The following is a 19,772-nucleotide window of genomic DNA, read 5'->3' on the forward strand; positions in this document are numbered from 1 at the left end:
TCGTTAAATTGTACATTTCGTCTTAACGGTTAAAGGCCAAGTAGCGTGTTGGACGTTGACTACAATAGGTACGATCCATACAGTAAAGTATTTTCCAGGGAATATTACGATATTGAAGCCATGTTTAAAGCTAGAAAAGAAGCCATAAGTACCGCATCAAAAGCCAGGAAATTTGGACTTATTCTCAGCACATTAGGGAGACAAGGGAGTCCAAAGGTGTTAGAGGTACAATAGCGACCAGCAGTTCCTTTATTTCGGCGGCATATCAGGCGAGTATTTTCGAGCCCTGGTTCGTATTTTGGCGACACGCAGTCGAGCCAAAATACTCATGGCGAGACCAAACGAGCCTGAGCGTGCCGAAAAGGTACGATTAGTTATTACCGTACCCAAATTTTCGGTCAAGGGAGCATGATATCGTAGCCGTATCAGGTCAGTGACTTGATATTGCAGGATATCAGGACAGTAGACACGGCTTGTTATTGGGTAATTGCGAATTTGGGTACGGTAAAAAATTAAATTGCATCGTAGTCTAGTAGCTACAACCTCTGGGCGTATTGCTCTCCTACTTCAACTGAACTAAAGTATTTTTAACAGAAAATGTGCGGTTTTGTTTCTAGAAAAGTACGTATTTCAAATGAACGCGCGTATGTTTAATTCGTATTGGATGGGGAAATCTTCAGAAATAAAGCACATTAAGGGGAATGAAATGGCAATGTTTCTCCGTAAAGGAATTTAATGTGAAACTGAATGGCAAAAAGGAAGTGCTTTTTGTGATAAAAACAGAGACAGGGTCAGAGCGCTTGTTGTGGAGGTATTAAGGAGCCTACAAGAATGAAGATTAACTTCTTGACTTTTTAACGTTTGAAACCCTCAAAAAGAGGTTGCATTTTTAACTAAATTCTTTATTATACGATTGTCATTTTCAGAATTTGGAACGGAGGTTTATCAAGGCAGGACTTGAGTATGTGATTGTGTTGATGTCTGAAATTTTCCCGGATAAACTTCGTTTGTTCGAAGATGTTGATGCGTAAGTTTCTTTTAATGTTGAATTGTCGAATTATTTCTCTACATAGAGGACAGTTGTTATTGATTCTTGCACTAGCCACAGTCGTAACAGAGATGAAGGTAATAGAGGACTATTTTTTTCAGTCAGGAACACAATTGTAGTTTTCGGCGAATCTTCGTCGAGGTAGCCGAAGATTTTCCGATTCTTGTTTTCCATTTGGACAATAGCGCGAGTACTCGAACGATTTTACGTCGACTTAACGTCATAAGGTGAAGTTCGTAACTAGGTAACACTTTGATGCAAACCCCGTCGGGAGTACTCAAGGGAACACAAGACAGAGAGGTGCTAATGTGTGTTTTGAGCCAGACAGCGAAACACTTCATTCGCCTATTCCTTCAGTTACAGTGCAGGTGCATTAGGCAAAGGTAGCTTTTCTGTTACTCTGTCCCACCCCTACTATTTCCTAAATTACACAGCTCCTTCCCTGTGAAGTTACTTCTTTGCCGCTTAAATGTTTGTCGGTAGAATAGCTTTTCACAGAGCTGTTGCGCAATCATTTCGTATCCATTTATCAAAATTTCCTCGTGTTTATCACATTTTTTGTTCAGTTCACACTCTTACGGTTTCCTGACTCTTTGTTGAAACCAACCCGACCAAACTGTAGAACCGAACAGTGCAACCTGTTCTACTCATGAAAATAGTTATGGCTACTTAGCAGCTCAGGCACGGTATCCAGGTTATTTTGGCTATGTACAAAATTACCTTTAAATTGAAGAAAAACTGAAAAAAGTAATTTACTAAGATAGAAAAACACCAAAGAGATAATAATAAACCATAAAGGAACAAGGATGGTTAAGGATAGAGACGATTAACACGGATTCCAAACGACGAACTTTTCAGGATGTGCAAACCGTGACGTAGCTCCTTAAGATAATCAAGCCATCGTTACTTAATGGAACTAATCTTCCATCTTATCATTTTAACAGATGGGTACAGGTGGCATGTCCACGACTGTCCATCGATTAGGGTTACGCTTTTCCTAAACCTCTCCTGTCACCTTACGAGGTAAATCAATCGTTTGTTTTTTTAATTACTTTGCTCTCCGATTTTATAAGTTCAACTTACGATTAACGTCTCGTTACCAGCAATTACATTTTCGTAGCCCATTACTCACTGCCACTATGGGCACAGCTTGACAGTGAGACCCAAGTAGGTGACTGGACGAGCAGTCGCCATCTTGGATTGCAGTTCATGTCTTAAACTTGTTTCTGAGGCACGCGTGACAGAAGGTGACGTGATGTTAATAGATTTTATTATTGATTTTTCTTACTGACCAATCCAAATTTAAGTAGTAGGAAAAATTGTTATGTCGGCCGCTTGGGAAGATGACGACACTGGCGATCTTAGTGGTTGACTGACATTGGTTCTTGTTCGCAGTCTGTTTCCATCAACAACTAGACAATTTACCTAGATCAAAGCTCACCTTGTGGTACGCATTGTGCTGCTACGAACTAACGAAGGCTCAATGTTGACTTAACTAATCTGATTGGAATTTCACAAGTTGACGGTTTGAGTGTTTCGATGGAAAAAATTGGGAAAATCAGGCAGAGAATTCCCGTTTTTCAGGCGGTGAAAGTGAAAATAAATTCTGCAGAGAATGAAAATACATTGTGGAAATGCATTGTACGTGTACTCGCAAATTCTCAGAAGGAAATCTCTAGCAATCTGTATTAAGGAGTACCCGCTCTGACTAAGAGTTTTATGTCGACCCAACAGGCGTCAGTTGTACTTGAAGAGATTGAATGGCAACGGGATTATCCAATGGATTTCTACGCAAATGTCAGCTTGGGTCCGTGGACCGTGAATAATGAAAATAACAGACAGGTGTCTATAAGTAGGAGGAGAAAGAACTTACACACTGAAAAACTATCCTCAGAAAATATACACTCAAACATGCATAACAAAGATGGCTGTGGCGGACAAAGCACCGAATGTTGTGGAAAATGCCATCAAGAGAACCTACATAAGTTGAACAAGGTTGGCGTGAGTTAACAAGAACGCACGCAGAATGATTCAAACGACAGAAGACAGCATTCCAAATAGCAGAGATCTAACTCGCGTCCAAGTTGCGACATAAAAGGGCTGTTGAAATATTTAAACGAAATAATATCTCGTCCGTAATTCTACAATTATACAAGCTGCTACCAGCGTATTGTAAAATATACCGTGAAAAAAGAGTCAAAATGGCAATGGCTAAACGAACGTTCACCCACAGCAATTTCCCAGGAACTGCAAATGAAAAATAAAATGTATGCAATCGTAACTGTAGCAGATTCATACTTATTATAATCATATGGTAGAGCGAGGTTGAAAACGAAACCACCTCTTGGACTTTGATTAAGTGCAAACAAATATGCGACAGCTCAAATTCAGACTTCTTTTCTTCTTACGGGCGTACCCTTAAAAGATCAATTTCCCCTGATATATACATTGCCATTTTCCTCTTTATCCCCTGGTCCATGATTCTCTTCAGTATTCTCGTTATTTTTCTGTTTGACAGTGACTCGATATTGTAAGGAGAAATTAGAATTCGATCGCCCTTGAGACAAAAACAACATTAGGATTGGCTATCATCTTGATTGAGACATTAATTTTGACTGTTGCGCATTTTCTCCCATTATATTTAAGTATTACATAGCTTCAAAAACTTCGTGAGCCTCCAAGGTTTGAATTCTATTAGGTGGTAAAATACATTGGAAATTAAACAGAAAAAAGTCAAAAGGGGGGGGGGGGGAGGGTGAATAAACAAAAACGATAAAAAAGAACAAAAAATTGTTGAAAGGAATTTGTATCAGAACATAGTATGTCTTTGGCATGTGTTTGTCCAACTGATATTCCTTGGAAGGCAGATTGCGCATGAGATGGTTTTCGTCAGAGGACTGTAATTTTTAAAGAACTGAACTGGTCGTTACTAATGAGGTTGTCATAAAGCCAGACAGTGACGTTCACATTTGTTTGTTGATTGTCACCGTCATCATAACGATTGTCACTGCATTTCACTGCATTTCAAGTTCTCGTCTGCGAGCCACACAGTTTTAGTGTCGACCGGGTACAGGAGACATCAGAAATTTGAACATAGACCAGCCAACTGAGCCAATAGTTTCTGCGGAGCCCACCCAATCATCACTGTTTCCATGGGTTGGGGGTGATCGCTTGAAAAATTTGTCTTGGCGGACGACGTACAAGTCGTTATCCGGCATGAAGAAGAGGAACTGAAAATCCTCCCAGCCCCCTGTGCCAATTTGTGAAGGGGTTACTAACCAGCAGTTAGCTGGATCCGTGGGAGGAGAACGCCGATACAGGTTTCCTTTAATGACTCCGTACAAGGTGCCTATTGGATCGAAGAAGAGGAATTTGAAGATTGACCACCCGTCGGATCCCACAAGTGATGCTATACCAAGCCATTTAGGGTCAGTCCCTGGGAATCCAGGCGGGAGCCTCTTATAAAACTTACTTTTGTAAACACCATACAGTATACCGTCAGGATCAAAGAAAAGGAACTGGAAGCACCTCCGTCCCACATTTCCGATAAGGGTGGCTTGGTTGATCCACTCTCTAGCCGAGGAGCCTTGAGGAGACGGCCCCTTGTAGAACTTGTCATTCATAACACATATCAGGTACCGTCTGGATGGAAGAATAGATGTTCGAAGTCGTTCCAGCCATCTGTTCCGATTTCTTTAGCTGTTCCAAGCCAGTCGGGGCTGGCACATTGTGGTGAAGTCCTCACGTAGAATTTGCCATCATGGTTCACGACACCAAAGAGTTCAAGACATGCCATGATACTACAAAAAAATAATAATAAAAATAAAAAAAACCAGACCAGTTCATCATTTTTATTGATTACCTTGTAGGTAATTTAACCTTGGTTTAACGTCTTGGGGCCTGTTTACAAGGAGGGTTACCCTAGCAAGCGGGTTAGCCCTAGCTGGAGGGCAAACGAAATTCGGGTTTACAAGCAAAATTTCACAGGTAGGGTAACCCTACAACCCGGGACAACTTAATGCAAGGAGTCTGGAAACAATTAGAAAGTTAACTCGGGTTGGCAGGTTAACCCTACCTGGAGTATTTACAGGGGTAAAAGTTGACGCGCCTGCTAGGGTAACCCTAGCACGCAGATAGGGTAACCCGCCTACCCGGGTAACCCTAGCTGCCTTGTAAACACGATGAAGAAAAAAGAGGGAATGTGTGAGTGCTAGGGTAACCCGCTTGGCAGGGTAACCCTCTTGCTAGGGTAACCCTCTCCTCGTAAACAGTCCTTTACTATCCTTTGCACATTATGCTCGCCAAAAGTCCAGATTTTGTTGTTTTTTAATAGGGAGACTTAGACAGGTGTGACACATTTACCTGCAATCGTTTCAGTTCGTATTATTTTTTCTCTAAATTAATACAAGCCACTTAACTCCAGGTGGTGGGTTTGCATGTTTTACCTTGCTTTGTGTTACACTTGAGTGATGTAGAGCTCTTTTATCTTCTCTTGTGCTGCATGAATTATTAACGTAATTTTGAACATGACTTAGATTTATGAAGACCGAAGTTTGACTTGGCACCAATAACAACTCGAACAGAATTTGCAAGGTGTGACAACCTATACAGAAGTAAACACGACACGAAGGACCGAACCAATATAACTGTACTAGTCACAATTAAGCTCCAAATACAGTGTAACGGTTTTTCCTAATCACTAGGATAAAGATACAGTGGAACCCCGTTATTCCGGTCAACAACGGGCCACAAAAGTCTGGCCGTATTGACGGGGTGGCCATATTAAAGAGTTCTTTAAATAAGAAAATGACTGACTGAGCTTTTTTTCGGGCTTGAATAAAATGGCCGTAATAACGTGACCGTATTCACGGGGTGGTCGTAAGGCGGGGTTCCACTCAACCTCGTTCCCAGGGTCTTTTCCCAAGCCAAGGAAAAGACCCTGGGAACGAGCTGAGGTTGGGTTCCACTGTACAATCCTTTTGTAAGTCTAGGTAATACCGCTGAACCAGTGGTATATAGTCGGCAACTAAGCGTCATCAAGCGAGCGAACGGTTGAGTAATGTTGGTATGAACAGATGAAACACTTTAGAATCAGTGGGTCTTTCTCTCTCATTTCGAATTTCCACCGCCACAATAGTCTGTAGAATTCAGCTCTGTAATCCGACCACTCTGCCTTATAGTACAGTACAAATAGATACAAGGAAAAAGTGGCCTTCTTGCTCGAGATACGATTAAATCTGCTAAAATTGAAAAATGTGAGATATATTGCGTTGGTGAAAAGTGTTAATTCAAGCTTCCAAGGACGATATGTATTCTTGACAACTATGAGGTGTGCTTTTAAATTTCGGTCTAAGCCGAAACAATTCAAGGAGTTGTGGCAAGTCTCTAGTCGAATCTTAACAGTTAAAGGTGTTGTGACATTTGACAATTCTGTGAAGTAATTGTGACAAGCATTATTCGAGTCTTGGCTCTAATGCACAAACCTCTTAAGTCATCGTCTTAATTTTGCATATTCTGTTCTGCGATGAGCATGGCGCTTACACTGATAAACGCGAAATATGGTGACGCTATTTACTTACATCTGTCTAATTCGGCTGAAACCTTGTCATGAAATTTTAATAATGAATGGCTCCATCTTATAACGTAATAGCGAAGCGTTTAGTAAGAATACCTGTGGATAATTAAAAGGTATTTTCGAAGGGAAATAGCAAATTCTGCTGCATCCAAAAATATACCTCTTCAAAACTCATGAGCAAACGCCACTTGCCTCGGGTTATAGTACTTAGGCCGTTCCAAAGCTAGGTAACACGCTCTCCCAAGATAACAAGATGTATCCAATAGCTTCCACTGGAAAACAGCTGTGGGCAAGAGCCTAAGTGGCCGCGCTAAAGCCTACGGGATTATTTTGGGGACCCCAATAATCAATTCAAATAAGATTTTGATCAGACAATTGCTTTTATGAGTGTTGATATTGACAGAGCTGCTTGAAGTCATATAAACTGCAAGTGCTAATTCCTTTTAAACGATATTATTTCTGGCATAGTCTTAATTCTGCTCCCACTACAATTTCTTCAACTGACAAATCTTAATTTAAATTCAGATAATGGTCACATGCTTCATCTGGCATTTCGAGTGTTGGTATTCCTAACTTGCAGAATAGGCCGTGGCTATAGTGAGAGCTAGCGCGGAGTGCAAGAAATGAGGCAACCAAGACTTGGATGGTGCTTAGTAGGGAGGTCATCTACTGGGTACGTTCCAGATCTATGTGTTCATTACAACCTTACTCGAAAGACGAGTATAAAGGAAAGATCTCAAAAGTGTTCGTCATTCCCCTTTTATTTCTTGGTATTAACTCGTACAAAGAAAGAAACCCATAAACCATTTACTGATCTAGTGACCATTACAGTTACGTTTGACAGTCTATATTTTAATCCGATGTGTGTTCCCATCTACTGCCTGCACTGTTGCAGAGGCGACATCAGGTATTTGAACACAGACCAGCCACCTGTGCCAATCATCTTCGCGGAGCGCAACCAGTTATCACCTCTATGGGTTGGGACTGATCGTTTGTAGAACCTGCCACTGTGAACGCCGTACAAGTCACCATCAGCCATGAAGAAAAGGAACTGAAAACGATTCCAGCCGCCAGTGCCAATGAGTGTGGCTGATCGTAGCCAGTTGTCACTCGCAAATTTGGGAGGAGCCCTCTTGAGAAACTTGCCGTTTTCCACGCCGTATAAGATTCCCCGTGGGTCGAAGAAGAGAAACTGAAAGACCGACCATCGACCTGACCCCACCAGTGTGGCGGATCTAATCCAGTTGTCACGACGGGAAGTTGGTGGGAACCTTTTGTACAACTTATTTCCATAAACGCCATACAGCACTCCCTTAGGATCAAAGAAGAGGAACTTGAAGGCGTTCCAACCACTTCCAATCTGGGTGGCTTTTTTGATCCAGTCTGCGGCCCAGGAGCCCTGACGAGGTGGCCCCTTGTAGAACTTGCCATTCCAAACACCATATAAGGTACCATCTGGGTGGAAGAACAGGAATTGGAAGTCATTCCAACCCGCTGTCCCTATTACTCTGGCTGATCCAAGCCAATTGTCTTTGGCATATTGGGGAGGAGTTCTCGCGTAGAGTTTACCATTTGTCACTCCAAACAGCAGATTCTTGCAAGCTGGGGAGCTGGAACAAAGGAGACAAGACGAAATGATTTAATCATTTTAATGCTGCATGTAGATGTGAAAATCTGCTGCTTCATTAAGGAAACACCCACTAATTCCCTAATTTGCTTGCCAACCCTCTCGGCTTAGTGCAATGTATACAGATTTTGATGGTATCCGTTGAAACACTGGAAGTATCATTAACAATATAGGGTTTTTAAGATGCCAAACTTGTTTAAACACTGTAGAGCTTGGTTTGTTTCATGTAAATAGTGTTTTGATAGTTTAATCATGTGGTATTGTACGCATCCAAAACCTTTTGAAACATCGGTTCGAATATAACCCAAGTATTGTTTGAAACGCAAAAAGATGACATTAAATAAGCATGGCCGGGTACGTGTAAAAAAAACTCGATAGCAAAAAGATATGAACTCGGAGATTCAAAAGTTTACCAAAATTTTGACATCCTGTCTCGAAATTAAATTTGAAGAGTTCCTCCAAAATACTTGTTCTATTCTACCCCGTAGAATATTTTAATCCTATATCTTTGGATATTTGGTGGCATCTGGCGATATAATAGAGGAATCTGAAAGAAAACGTTCGATAATCATCCGGACCCTTTTAAGAAACGCGTTTCCTATAACTTTCTTCAGTCCTTTAATTCTGATACCTACCAGCTAATGGCTCCAAAAACACTCAGCAAAAGGCACAGATGCAACTTGACGTCCATGATTAACCTAGAAAATAAATTTATACTTATTTAGTCGAATAAATTACCGGTTGTTGATAATTAAAACATGCATATGCACTATCTTTGTACTTTGTGATCTCTACATCGGGAGTTAATTCCAGGAGATTTATCGGAAATATTTTCTGACGACTCTATAACATTTTAATAATACTTTTGGGTCATATTGTTGAAACTCCAGAATCTTTGAAGTTCCTCTTGCAAACTATGCCGGATATTGTCGGATTATTTTAAGTGACTTGCTAGCAAAAATGCACTTTCTTTAAACTATTTAGACTAGTCAGATTTCGTAGCCATAATGCTGTAAAGAAATCCTAAACAAGATAGAAGATAAATTTGTACCCAAGTCACCTAGTCAGCATTAGAACAACTTGATTTACACAACAAAAGCGGTGAGGTCTGTATGAAAACAAGGTCACCTCCCGCCTCGCTGCCATTCAAAGGCCAGGTCACCGAGCAGACAACTCTAAAATGGTCTATTGGCAGTCAATAACTCAATATTGATATTTTTCATTCCCATTTCGCTTTGTCCACCTCGTTTACCTTGAATACATCAAGTTCCACAGTCTTGGTAACGGCAATTGTTTTCAAAGGAATTCCAAAGGTAGAAAAGGTGTGAAATTTCCATATATGTTCGTTTAGACGCGGTAAAAGGGGACTGATTTTATTTTTACTTTCTGCGTGATTCTTTGAAAATTCCTCGAGAATTGGAAGCGCTTGGTGTTATAATAGTCTATACTGACAAATATTCGCCAAATAAGCGAATCACTTTGTAGGAAAAGACATTTCGTCGCAAGAATGTAACTCTGTAATGTTTAATAACCATTTAAGAGCGTTTCATCAGTTTTGCAAATCACAAGGTGAGGCTCAACGACTTTGAGACTTAAATACTTCCTGCGTTTCCCGAAAAAGCGTGTCCTCAACGGCTTTCTATCTGACCAAAAATTTTGAGGACGAAACTCATTTTCGAAAATTGTGAATGGCCTGGAGGCTGTCTTCTTTTTAGGAAATATGAGAAACCGTTTCTAGTTCTGTACATTTAACCAGAAAATGCTGTTTCATTTTCTAATGAGAATGTTTTGAATTTCAAACTAAAATTGTAGGAAAGAGCCTCATGTTAGAGTTGATAACCACTGCACAATTGGACATTATAGCATGCGAGAAAAACATTCAGAAAGTGATACGTATAGGTCTCTTTGTAATTATTAGGAGTTGCCAAGAGATGACTCGATCTTCTCAGTTCCGAACGCTTCGGGAACCCAAGACTCCGAGGAGGAGAAGTTAAAGCGCCTGTAACATATCAAGGCAAAGAAAACCTGGCTAAACTCAGACAACCTATTTATCACCGAAACTGCACCACTCTACCGGTAATTGTTCATTTAAAAAAAAAAGCATTTCCTTGTGAAAACATGTGCCTTGTACTCAGAAAAAATAGTAAAAAGCCTGCAACATGCCAAGTTCGCCATGTATACAGAGTTTAAAACTTAGTTCGTGAACGGCGGTGTCAATAACGCAGTAACATTGCAATCCTTGATCTTTCTACCTACCTGTGATATTCGTGAAGAAAATGGGCACTGTACTGTTTGAAAATCTGCAGAAAAGAAATACATGCAAATAAGCAGTCAGTTTGTCGATTGTAGTTTCAATTTTAGTTGAAGGAGAAAATTTGAAACGTGAAAGTTCTTAGCGTATCCCACCTGTTTTACTCTGGAAAACAGACTGTCTAAATTACAGTGAAAACGGCGATTAAAACCAGTTGTGGGTGTGGATGGTCAAAATTGTCGCCTTTCCATTGGTGCGTTGATGACATTTCTAATTATTATTTAGCTGCATTCAAATGGTGAAATGTGTTCTACTTATTAAACTGCGTGGGATATTGTTATTTCTCAGGTAGACATAGAGCCGGTTTCAAGCTGTTTTAATACTGAAATAAATAACCTGCCTTCAGCCTGTGATCATCGGGGAGGCAAGGTATGATCGCATCTTAGAAAATAGAGGACAAACTAGATTTCCTCAACCAAGTTTTTGCGAAATGACAACTTACGATAATGAGGGTAGTGCATCATTGAACAACGCAACATGAACCACGGTTACGAAGAAGCATTTGACACGCTAAAATAAAGCGGCGGCTGCACAAATACGGGTCCCGTACAGCAATCTCGCAGTTGTCCACTTGTTTTCGCCCGAAAACATGTACCTTCGTGTGTCGCTTGTATTTTAAAACCAGTTTCAAAACCGTTGGTTTATGCACTGCAAACGGACGACAACGCAAGCAAAGACATAATTCGGCCAAAAAAAACTGTGACTCCCGCTGTAACTAATATGTCTAATATTTGGTCATACAGATCTTTTCCTCGCGATCCTTAGGAGGTTGTTTAACTTTACCTTCTTATGTTACGCGAACAATTACTAGTAGATATTTTTTGTGGGTTATTTTATGGACAAAACCCTTGACGCATGCCTATAAAAAAACAAAGCACAATATTTTTTCTGAGAGCAAAATATAGGAAAGGTACGCCGAGATCACACAATAGTAAGCTAGAATTTAACTTCGGAACTGCCTGCGCCTTTCGGAATGATTACGCCCATCAAATTGTGTACCGTTTTTTAAACAAACTACTTGACGCTCTTTTGCAAACATGTAGGTTTAGTAAAATAGTAGCAGTGGTTAAAAAGTATCGAGTTTGGGAAATATGCTGAGAACTCGATCTTTGTTATAGCAAAAGAAATCGATCTTTACGTTTTCTTTGTTTTCATGATTGACAGCATTCAAAGGATAGCACTTGTTCTTCAAGATGTTTAGTCTAGGTTTTATAAGCGAAAACTCTTTCACAGCCTTCACAATGGCAACTGGTTTACCGCAGAAATGTAAACCCGTCAAGATCTTTAAAATGTGTTTGTATTGATTTCGTTCTATCAGTGCGTTCTTTCGCAATATCCTACGTTAGTCAGTGTCGCTCTTAATAATTTGTTAACGTTTTGTTTAGTGAGATTGGGTTATTGTAATTTCTCAGCCAGTCATGGTGACAATTAAATCCCCAATGTCATCTCAGTTTTTATTTTGTTTTATTTTTGACAAATTTCATTTAATGGCAAAATAATTTATTTCACTGAGATATAATAATAATATTATTATCGAAATAAAGAAAGAAAATAAAGAAATATCCTTTGTTTGCCCTCGTTTTGTGTACAAACGACAAAGACATGTAAAGTAGGGCCAAGCAATTAGATATTGGAAGTAAATAATTTAATGAATCGCAACACGATTAAAAGCCGCAACTGGCAAGAGGCAAACCACTGTACTCGTGTTTTGTTTTGTTTTTAATGTTTTGTTTTTAACAGAAATGCTCAGTAATTCATTTCAATTATAATGAACCGTTGATAAAAAAAATGTTGCCAGTCCCAGCCTGTAAACCTATCACTAAAGATAAATAAACCAAGAAATTATTCCTGCTAACGAAGTGCAAATCACCCGCCCTTCGAGAAGTGACCATATTAGCTAGACGGAGAAGAGAAGGAGGAACAGACGTTTTTCGCGAGTGGAAGTCGTAGCGAATGAGCTAATTTCATGGGATAAAAGAAATGAGAGCTTTTCTTCTTGTACAAGCGCCATTTCCCTCCAACTACTAAGGTCATCTTAATTCATAGACGAAAGAAACAACTCACCAAAACAGAGAGGATCTAAATGCGCCAATCAACACTGTTAAAAACCAACCAATCACAGCGAAGCATTGAGCTCCAGGTGAGGCGTAACCAGGCGACTTAGTCGAAACTCAAAAGCCTCGGCGCCGCTCTCAACCTAGATGAGACGTCATATTTTATTTCCGCGAGGACTGAAATAAAATTTATTTCCGCGAGGAAATTCTCGAGTGAAATTCAACTCGTCCTAACCAATCCCCGCTGCGCCGGTTGCAGCCGCGGTGGCTTAGTCAGAACCAGCGTATGTAAATTGTTTGTTTTTCTTGCAGCAGGTCAGTCAAATTTTTTTCATTTCCTGGTTGGAGCCAGAGTCGTTTAACAGGTAGTACTGGTTCTTTTTTCGGTCTGTGGGAAACGAAAGCTGTTACTGAGTTCTACGGTCTTGAAATAAAATAAAATAGCGTTCGTTTTGGACTTAGACGGGCTGATATGGAGCTGTGGCGACGTTGACTTTTACGTGCATAGGTTTGTCTCTGAATAACGCAGGGGTTATTTTTGAGTTCTAGAGTCTTGAAACTAAATTGCAAAAAGCTTGCCTTTGCGTTTGAACGGCTCAGTAAAGATTACGATAAGCGTTGGTCCAGGTCATTGTATTCCTACACAGTAAAATTGACGTTGCCGTTTCGTTTTTGTTTTTTCAGTCTAGTGCAAGATCATGGTGTTCGGTCGTTCTATTTTCCTGAACAGGACCGCGATCTTGCTGAAACAATTCCTAGCTGTCATAGCTCTTTAAAAGCGAGGAAACATGTTTCCAGAAACATATTTTTACTTTCTGCGTGATTCTTTGAAAATTCCTCGAGAATTGGAAGCGCTTGGTGTTATAATAGTCTATACTGACAAATATTCGCCAAATAAGCGAATCACTTTGTAGGAAAAGACATTTCGTCGCAAGAATGTAACTCTGTAATGTTTAATAACCATTTAAGAGCGTTTCTTCAGTTTCGCAAATCACAAGGTGAGGCTCAACGACTTTGAGACTTAAATACTTCCTGCGTTTCCCGAAAAAGCGTGTCCTCAACGGCTTTCTATCTGACCAAAAATTTTGAGGACGAAACTCATTTTCGAAAATTGTGAATGGCCTGGAGGCTGTCTTCTTTTTAGGAAATATGAGAAACCGTTTCTAGTTCTGTACATTTAACCAGAAAATGCTGTTTCATTTTCTAATGAGAATGTTTTGAATTTCAAACTAAAATTGTAGGAAAGAGCCTCATGTTAGAGTTGATAACCACTGCACAATTGGACATTATAGCATGCGAGAAAAACATTCAGAAAGTGATACGTATAGGTCTCTTTGTAATTATTAGGAGTTGCCAAGAGATGACTCGATCTTCTCAGTTCCGAACGCTTCGGGAACCCAAGACTCCGAGGAGGAGAAGTTAAAGCGCCTGTAACATATCAAGGCAAAGAAAACCTGGCTAAACTCAGACAACCTATTTATCACCGAAACTGCACCACTCTACCGGTAATTGTTCATTTAAAAAAAAAAGCATTTCCTTGTGAAAACATGTGCCTTGTACTCAGAAAAAAATAGTAAAAAGCCTGCAACATGCCAAGTTCGCCATGTATACAGAGTTTAAAACTTAGTTCGTGAACGGCGGTGTCAATAACGCAGTAACATTGCAATCCTTGATCTTTCTACCTACCTGTGATATTCGTGAAGAAAATGAGCACTGTACTGTTTGAAAATCTGCAGAAAAGGAATACATGCAAATAAGCAGTCAGTTTTTCGATTGTAGTTTCAATTTTAGTTGAAGGAGAAAATTTGAAACGGGAAAGTTCTTAGCGTATCCCACCTGTTTTACTCTGGAAAACAGACTGTCTAAATTACAGTGAAAACGGCGATTAAAACCAGTTGTGGGTGTGGATGGTCAAAATTGTCGCCTTTCCATTGGTGCGTTGATGACATTTCTAATTATTATTTAGCTGCATTCAAATGGTGAAATGTGTTCTACTTATTAAACTGCGTGGGATATTGTTATTTCTCAGGTAGACATAGAGCCGGTTTCAAGCTGTTTTAATACTGAAATAAATAACCTGCCTTCAGCCTGTGATCATCGGGGAGGCAAGGTATGATCGCATCTTAGAAAATAGAGGACAAACTAGATTTCCTCAACCAAGTTTTTGCGAAATGACAACTTACGATAATGAGGGTAGTGCATCATTGAACAACGCAACATGAACCACGGTTACGAAGAAGCATTTGACACGCTAAAATAAAGCGGCGGCTGCACAAATACGGGTCACGTGCTGCAATCTCGCAGTTGTCCACCTGTTTTCGCCCGAAAACATGTACCTTCGTGTGTCGCTTGTATTTTAAAACCAGTTTCAAAACCGTTGGTTTATGCACTGCAAACGGACGACAACGCAAGCAAAGACATAATTCGGCAAAAAAAACTGTGACTCCCGCTGTAACTAATATGTCTAATATTTGGTCATACAGATCTTTTCCTCGCGATCCTTAGGAGGTTGTTTAACTTTACCTTCTTATGTTACGCGAACAATTACTAGTAGATATTTTTTGTGGGTTATTTTATGGACAAAACCCTTGACGCATGCCTATAAAAAAACAAAGCACAATATTTTTTCTGAGAGCAAAATATAGGAAAGGTACGCCGAGATCACACAATAGTAAGCTAGAATTTAACTTCGGAACTGCCTGCGCCTTTCGGAATGATTACGCCCATCAAATTGTGTACCGTTTTTTAAACAAACTACTTGACGCTCTTTTGCAAACATGTAGGTTTAGTAAAATAGTAGCAGTGGTTAAAAAGTATCGAGTTTGGGAAATATGCTGAGAACTCGATCTTTGTTATAGCAAAAGAAATCGATCTTTACGTTTTCTTTGTTTTCATGATTGACAGCATTCAAAGGATAGCACTTGTTCTTCAAGATGTTTAGTCTAGGTTTTATAAGCGAAAACTCTTTCACAGCCTTCACAATGGCAACTGGTTTACCGCAGAAATGTAAACCCGTCAAGATCTCTAAAATGTGTTTGTATTGATTTCGTTCTATCAGTGCGTTCTTTCGCAATATCCTACGTTAGTCAGTGTCGCTCTTAATAATTTGTTAACGTTTTGTTTAGTGAGATTGGGTTATTGTAATTTCTCAGCCAGTCATGGTGACAATTAAATCTCCAATGTCATCTCAGTTTTTATTTTGTTTTATTTTTGACAAATTTCATTTAATGGCAAAATAATTTATTTCACTGAGATATAATAATAATATTATTATCGAAATAAAGAAAGAAAATAAAGAAATATCCTTTGTTTGCCCTCGTTTTGTGTACAAACGACAAAGACATGTAAAGTAGGGCCAAGCAATTAGATATTGGAAGTAAATAATTTAATGAATCGCAACACGATTAAAAGCCGCAACTGGCAAGAGGCAAACCACTGTACTCGTGTTTTGTTTTGTTTTTAATGTTTTGTTTTTAACAGAAATGCTCAGTAATTCATTTCAATTATAATGAACCGTTGATAAAAAAAATGTTGCCAGTCCCAGCCTGTAAACCTATCACTAAAGATAAATAAACCAAGAAATTATTCCTGCTAACGAAGTGCAAATCACCCGCCCTTCGAGAAGTGACCATATTAGCTAGACGGAGAAGAGAAGGAGGAACAGACGTTTTTCGCGAGTGGAAGTCGTAGCGAATGAGCTAATTTCATGGGATAAAAGAAATGAGAGCTTTTCTTCTTGTACAAGCGCCATTTCCCTCCAACTACTAAGGTCATCTTAATTCATAGACGAAAGAAACAACTCACCAAAACAGAGAGGATCTAAATGCGCCAATCAACACTGTTAAAAACCAACCAATCACAGCGAAGCATTGAGCTCCAGGTGAGGCGTAACCAGGCGACTTAGTCGAAACTCAAAAGCCTCGGCGCCGCTCTCAACCTAGAGAAGACGTCATATTTTATTTCCGCGAGGACTGAAATAAAATTTATTTCCGCGAGGAAATTCTCGAGTGAAATTCAACTCGTTCTAACCAATCCCCGCTGCGCCGGTTGCAGCCGCGGTGGCTTAGTCAGAACCAGCGTATGTAAATTGTTTGTTTTTCTTGCAGCAGGTCAGTCAAATTTTTTTCATTTCCTGGTTGGGGCCAGAGTAGTTTAACAGATAGTACTGGTTCTTTTTTCGGTCTGTGGGTAACGAAAGCTGTTACTGAGTTCTACGGTCTTGAAATTAAACAGCCTTTCAATTAGAGCGGATGGATAAAGATTTCGACGAGCTTGTTTGTCTAGGTTATTGTATTCTTGCTCAGTAAAATAGCGTTCGTTTTGGACTTAGACGGGCTGATATGGAGCTGTGGCGACGTTGACTTTTACGTGCATAGGTTTGTCTCTGAATAACGCAGGGGTTATTTTTGAGTTCTAGAGTCTTGAAACTAAATTGCAAAAAGCTTGCCTTTGCGTTTGAACGGCTCAGTAAAGATTACGATAAGCGTTGGTCCAGGTCATTGTATTCCTACACAGTAAAATTGACGTTGCCGTTTCGTTTTTGTTTTTTCAGTCTAGTGCAAGATCATGGTGTTCGGTCGTTCTCTTTTCCTGAACAGGACCGCGATCTTGCTGAAACAATTCCTAGCTGTCATAGCTCTTTAAAAGCGAGGAAACATGTTTCCAGAAACATATTTTTACTTTCTGCGTGATTCTTTGAAAATTCCTCGAGAATTGGAAGCGCTTGGTGTTATAATAGTCTATACTGACAAATATTCGCCAAATAAGCGAATCACTTTGTAGGAAAAGACATTTCGTCGCAAGAATGTAACTCTGTAATGTTTAATAACCATTTAAGAGCGTTTCATCAGTTTTGCAAATCACAAGGTGAGGCTCAACGACTTTGAGACTTAAATACTTCCTGCGTTTCCCGAAAAAGCGTGTCCTCAACGGCTTTCTATCTGACCAAAAATTTTGAGGACGAAACTCATTTTCGAAAATTGTGAATGGCCTGGAGGCTGTCTTCTTTTTAGGAAATATGAGAAACCGTTTCTAGTTCTGTACATTTAACCAGAAAATGCTGTTTCATTTTCTAATGAGAATGTTTTGAATTTCAAACTAAAATTGTAGGAAAGAGCCTCATGTTAGAGTTGATAACCACTGCACAATTGGACATTATAGCATGCGAGAAAAACATTCAGAAAGTGATACGTATAGGTCTCTTTGTAATTATTAGGAGTTGCCAAGAGATGACTCGATCTTCTCAGTTCCGAACGCTTCGGGAACCCAAGACTCCGAGGAGGAGAAGTTAAAGCGCCGTGACATATCAAGGCAAAGAAAACCTGGCTAAACTCAGACAACCTATTTATCACCGAAACTGCATGCACTCTCCCGGTAATTGCTCATTTAAAAAAAAAAGTATTTCCTTGTGAAAACATGTGCCTTGTACTCAGAAAAAATTAGTAAAAAGCCTGCAACATGCCAAGTTCGCCATGAATAGAGAGTTTAAAACTTAGTTCGTGAACGGCGGTGTCAATAACGCAGTAACATTGCAATCCTTTATCTTTCTACCTACCCGTGATATTCGTGAAGAAAATGGGCACTGTACTGTTTGAAAATCTGCAGAAAAGGAATACATGCAAATAAGCAGTCAGTTTTTCGATTGTAGTTTCAATTTTAGTTGAAGGAGAAAATTTGAAACGGGAAAGTTCTTAGCGTATCCTACAAGTTTTACTCTGGAAAACAGACTGTCTAAATTACAGTGAAAACGGCGATTAAAACCAGTTGTGGGTGCGGATGGCCAAAATTGTCGTCTTTCCATTGGTTTTTTGATGACATTTCTCGTTATTGTTTGGCTGCATTCAAATGGTGAAATGTGCTCTACTTATTAAACTTTTTGGGGTTTCTATTAGTTGTTGACAGTTCGACCTTTGCTCCCGCAGTGGATAAGCCAAACACTCTTTCATAGCCTTGGTAATGACCATTGCTTTGTAAGAATTCAAAAGCCGACACGATCTTCAAAAGGCGCTTACATCTATTTCCTGATAACAGTTCTTTCTTTCCTGATATTCTGCGTTTGTCATAATTAAATTAACATTCGAAGTAACAGTAACAGTGTCGTTCTTTAAAAATTCTTAATGCTGTGATTAAAGAGATTGTTACCCCGGCAACAAATGTTTAGGTATTGTTATTTCTCAGGTAGACATAGGGCCGGTTTCGAGCTGTTTTAATACTAAAATAAATAACCTGCCTTCAAGCTGTGATCATCGGGGAGGCAAGGTATGATCGCATCTTAGAAAATAGAGAACAAACTAGATTTCCTCAACCAAGTTTTTGCGAAATGACAACTTACGATAATGAGGATAGTACATCATTGAACAACGCAACATGAGCCACAGTTACGAAGAAGCATTTGACAATTTTCCCGCTAAAATTTAATTAAAGCGGCGGCTGCACAAATACGGGTCACGTACTGCAATCTCGCGGTTGTCCACTTGTTTGCGCCCGAAAACATGTACCTTCGTGTGTCGCTTGTATTTTAAAACCAGTTTCAAAACCGTTGGCTTATGCACTACAAACGGACGACAACGCAAGCAAAGACATAAATCGGCAAAAAAACTGTGACTCCCACTGTAACTAATATGTCTAATATTTGGTCATACAGATCTTTTCCTCGCGATCCTTAGGAGGTTGTTTAACTTTACCTTCGTATGTTACGCGAACAATTACTAGTAGATATTTTTTATGGGTTATTTTATGGACAAAACCCTTGACGCATGCCTATAAAAAAACAAAGCACAATATTTTTTCTGAGAGCAAAATATAGGAAAGGTACGCCGAGATCACACAATAGTAAGCTAGAATTTAACTTCGGAACTGCCTGCGCCTTTCGGAATGATTACGCCCAGCAAATTTTGTGTACCGTTTTTGAACAAACTACCTAACGCTCTTTGGTAAATATGTAGGTTTAGTAAAATAGTAGCAGTGGTTAAAAAGTATCGAGTTTGGTAAATATGCTGAGAACTCGATCTTTGTTATGGCCAAAGAAATCGATCCTTGCCTTTTCTTGTTTTGGGTGATTGATATTATTGATAGGGTAACTCTTGTTCTTTGAGATTTCTAGTCTAGGTTTTATATGCGAAAACATTGTGACGATTAAAAGCCCAATGTCATCTCAG

General features: G+C 39.6%; 1 protein-coding gene and 2 pseudogenes across 1 annotated transcript; 1 reads left to right on the forward strand and 2 right to left on the reverse strand.

Moving 5' to 3' along the window:
* Positions 1-120: 120 nt before the first annotated feature.
* LOC145462265 (2-(3-amino-3-carboxypropyl)histidine synthase subunit 1-like) lies at positions 121-3,381 on the forward strand (annotated as a pseudogene).
* Positions 3,382-3,796: 415 nt separating this feature from the next.
* LOC145463090 (uncharacterized) lies at positions 3,797-5,444 on the reverse strand (annotated as a pseudogene).
* Positions 5,445-6,758: 1,314 nt separating this feature from the next.
* Positions 6,759-15,430, reverse strand: LOC145463088 (uncharacterized). Its single transcript, XM_081446803.1, has 4 exons — positions 14,302-15,430; positions 10,507-10,550; positions 8,886-8,948; positions 6,759-8,233 (listed from the first exon to the last, which is right to left on the reverse strand). The coding sequence occupies exons 1-4, from the start codon at positions 14,362-14,364 to the stop codon at positions 7,498-7,500; spliced, it is 906 nt and encodes a 301-aa protein (XP_081302929.1). The 5' UTR covers positions 14,365-15,430; the 3' UTR covers positions 6,759-7,497.
* Positions 15,431-19,772: the final 4,342 nt, after the last annotated feature.

Source organism: Orbicella franksi, chromosome 12, assembly GCF_964199315.1.
Source record: "Orbicella franksi chromosome 12, jaOrbFran1.1, whole genome shotgun sequence".
NCBI lineage: Eukaryota > Metazoa > Cnidaria > Anthozoa > Scleractinia > Merulinidae > Orbicella > Orbicella franksi.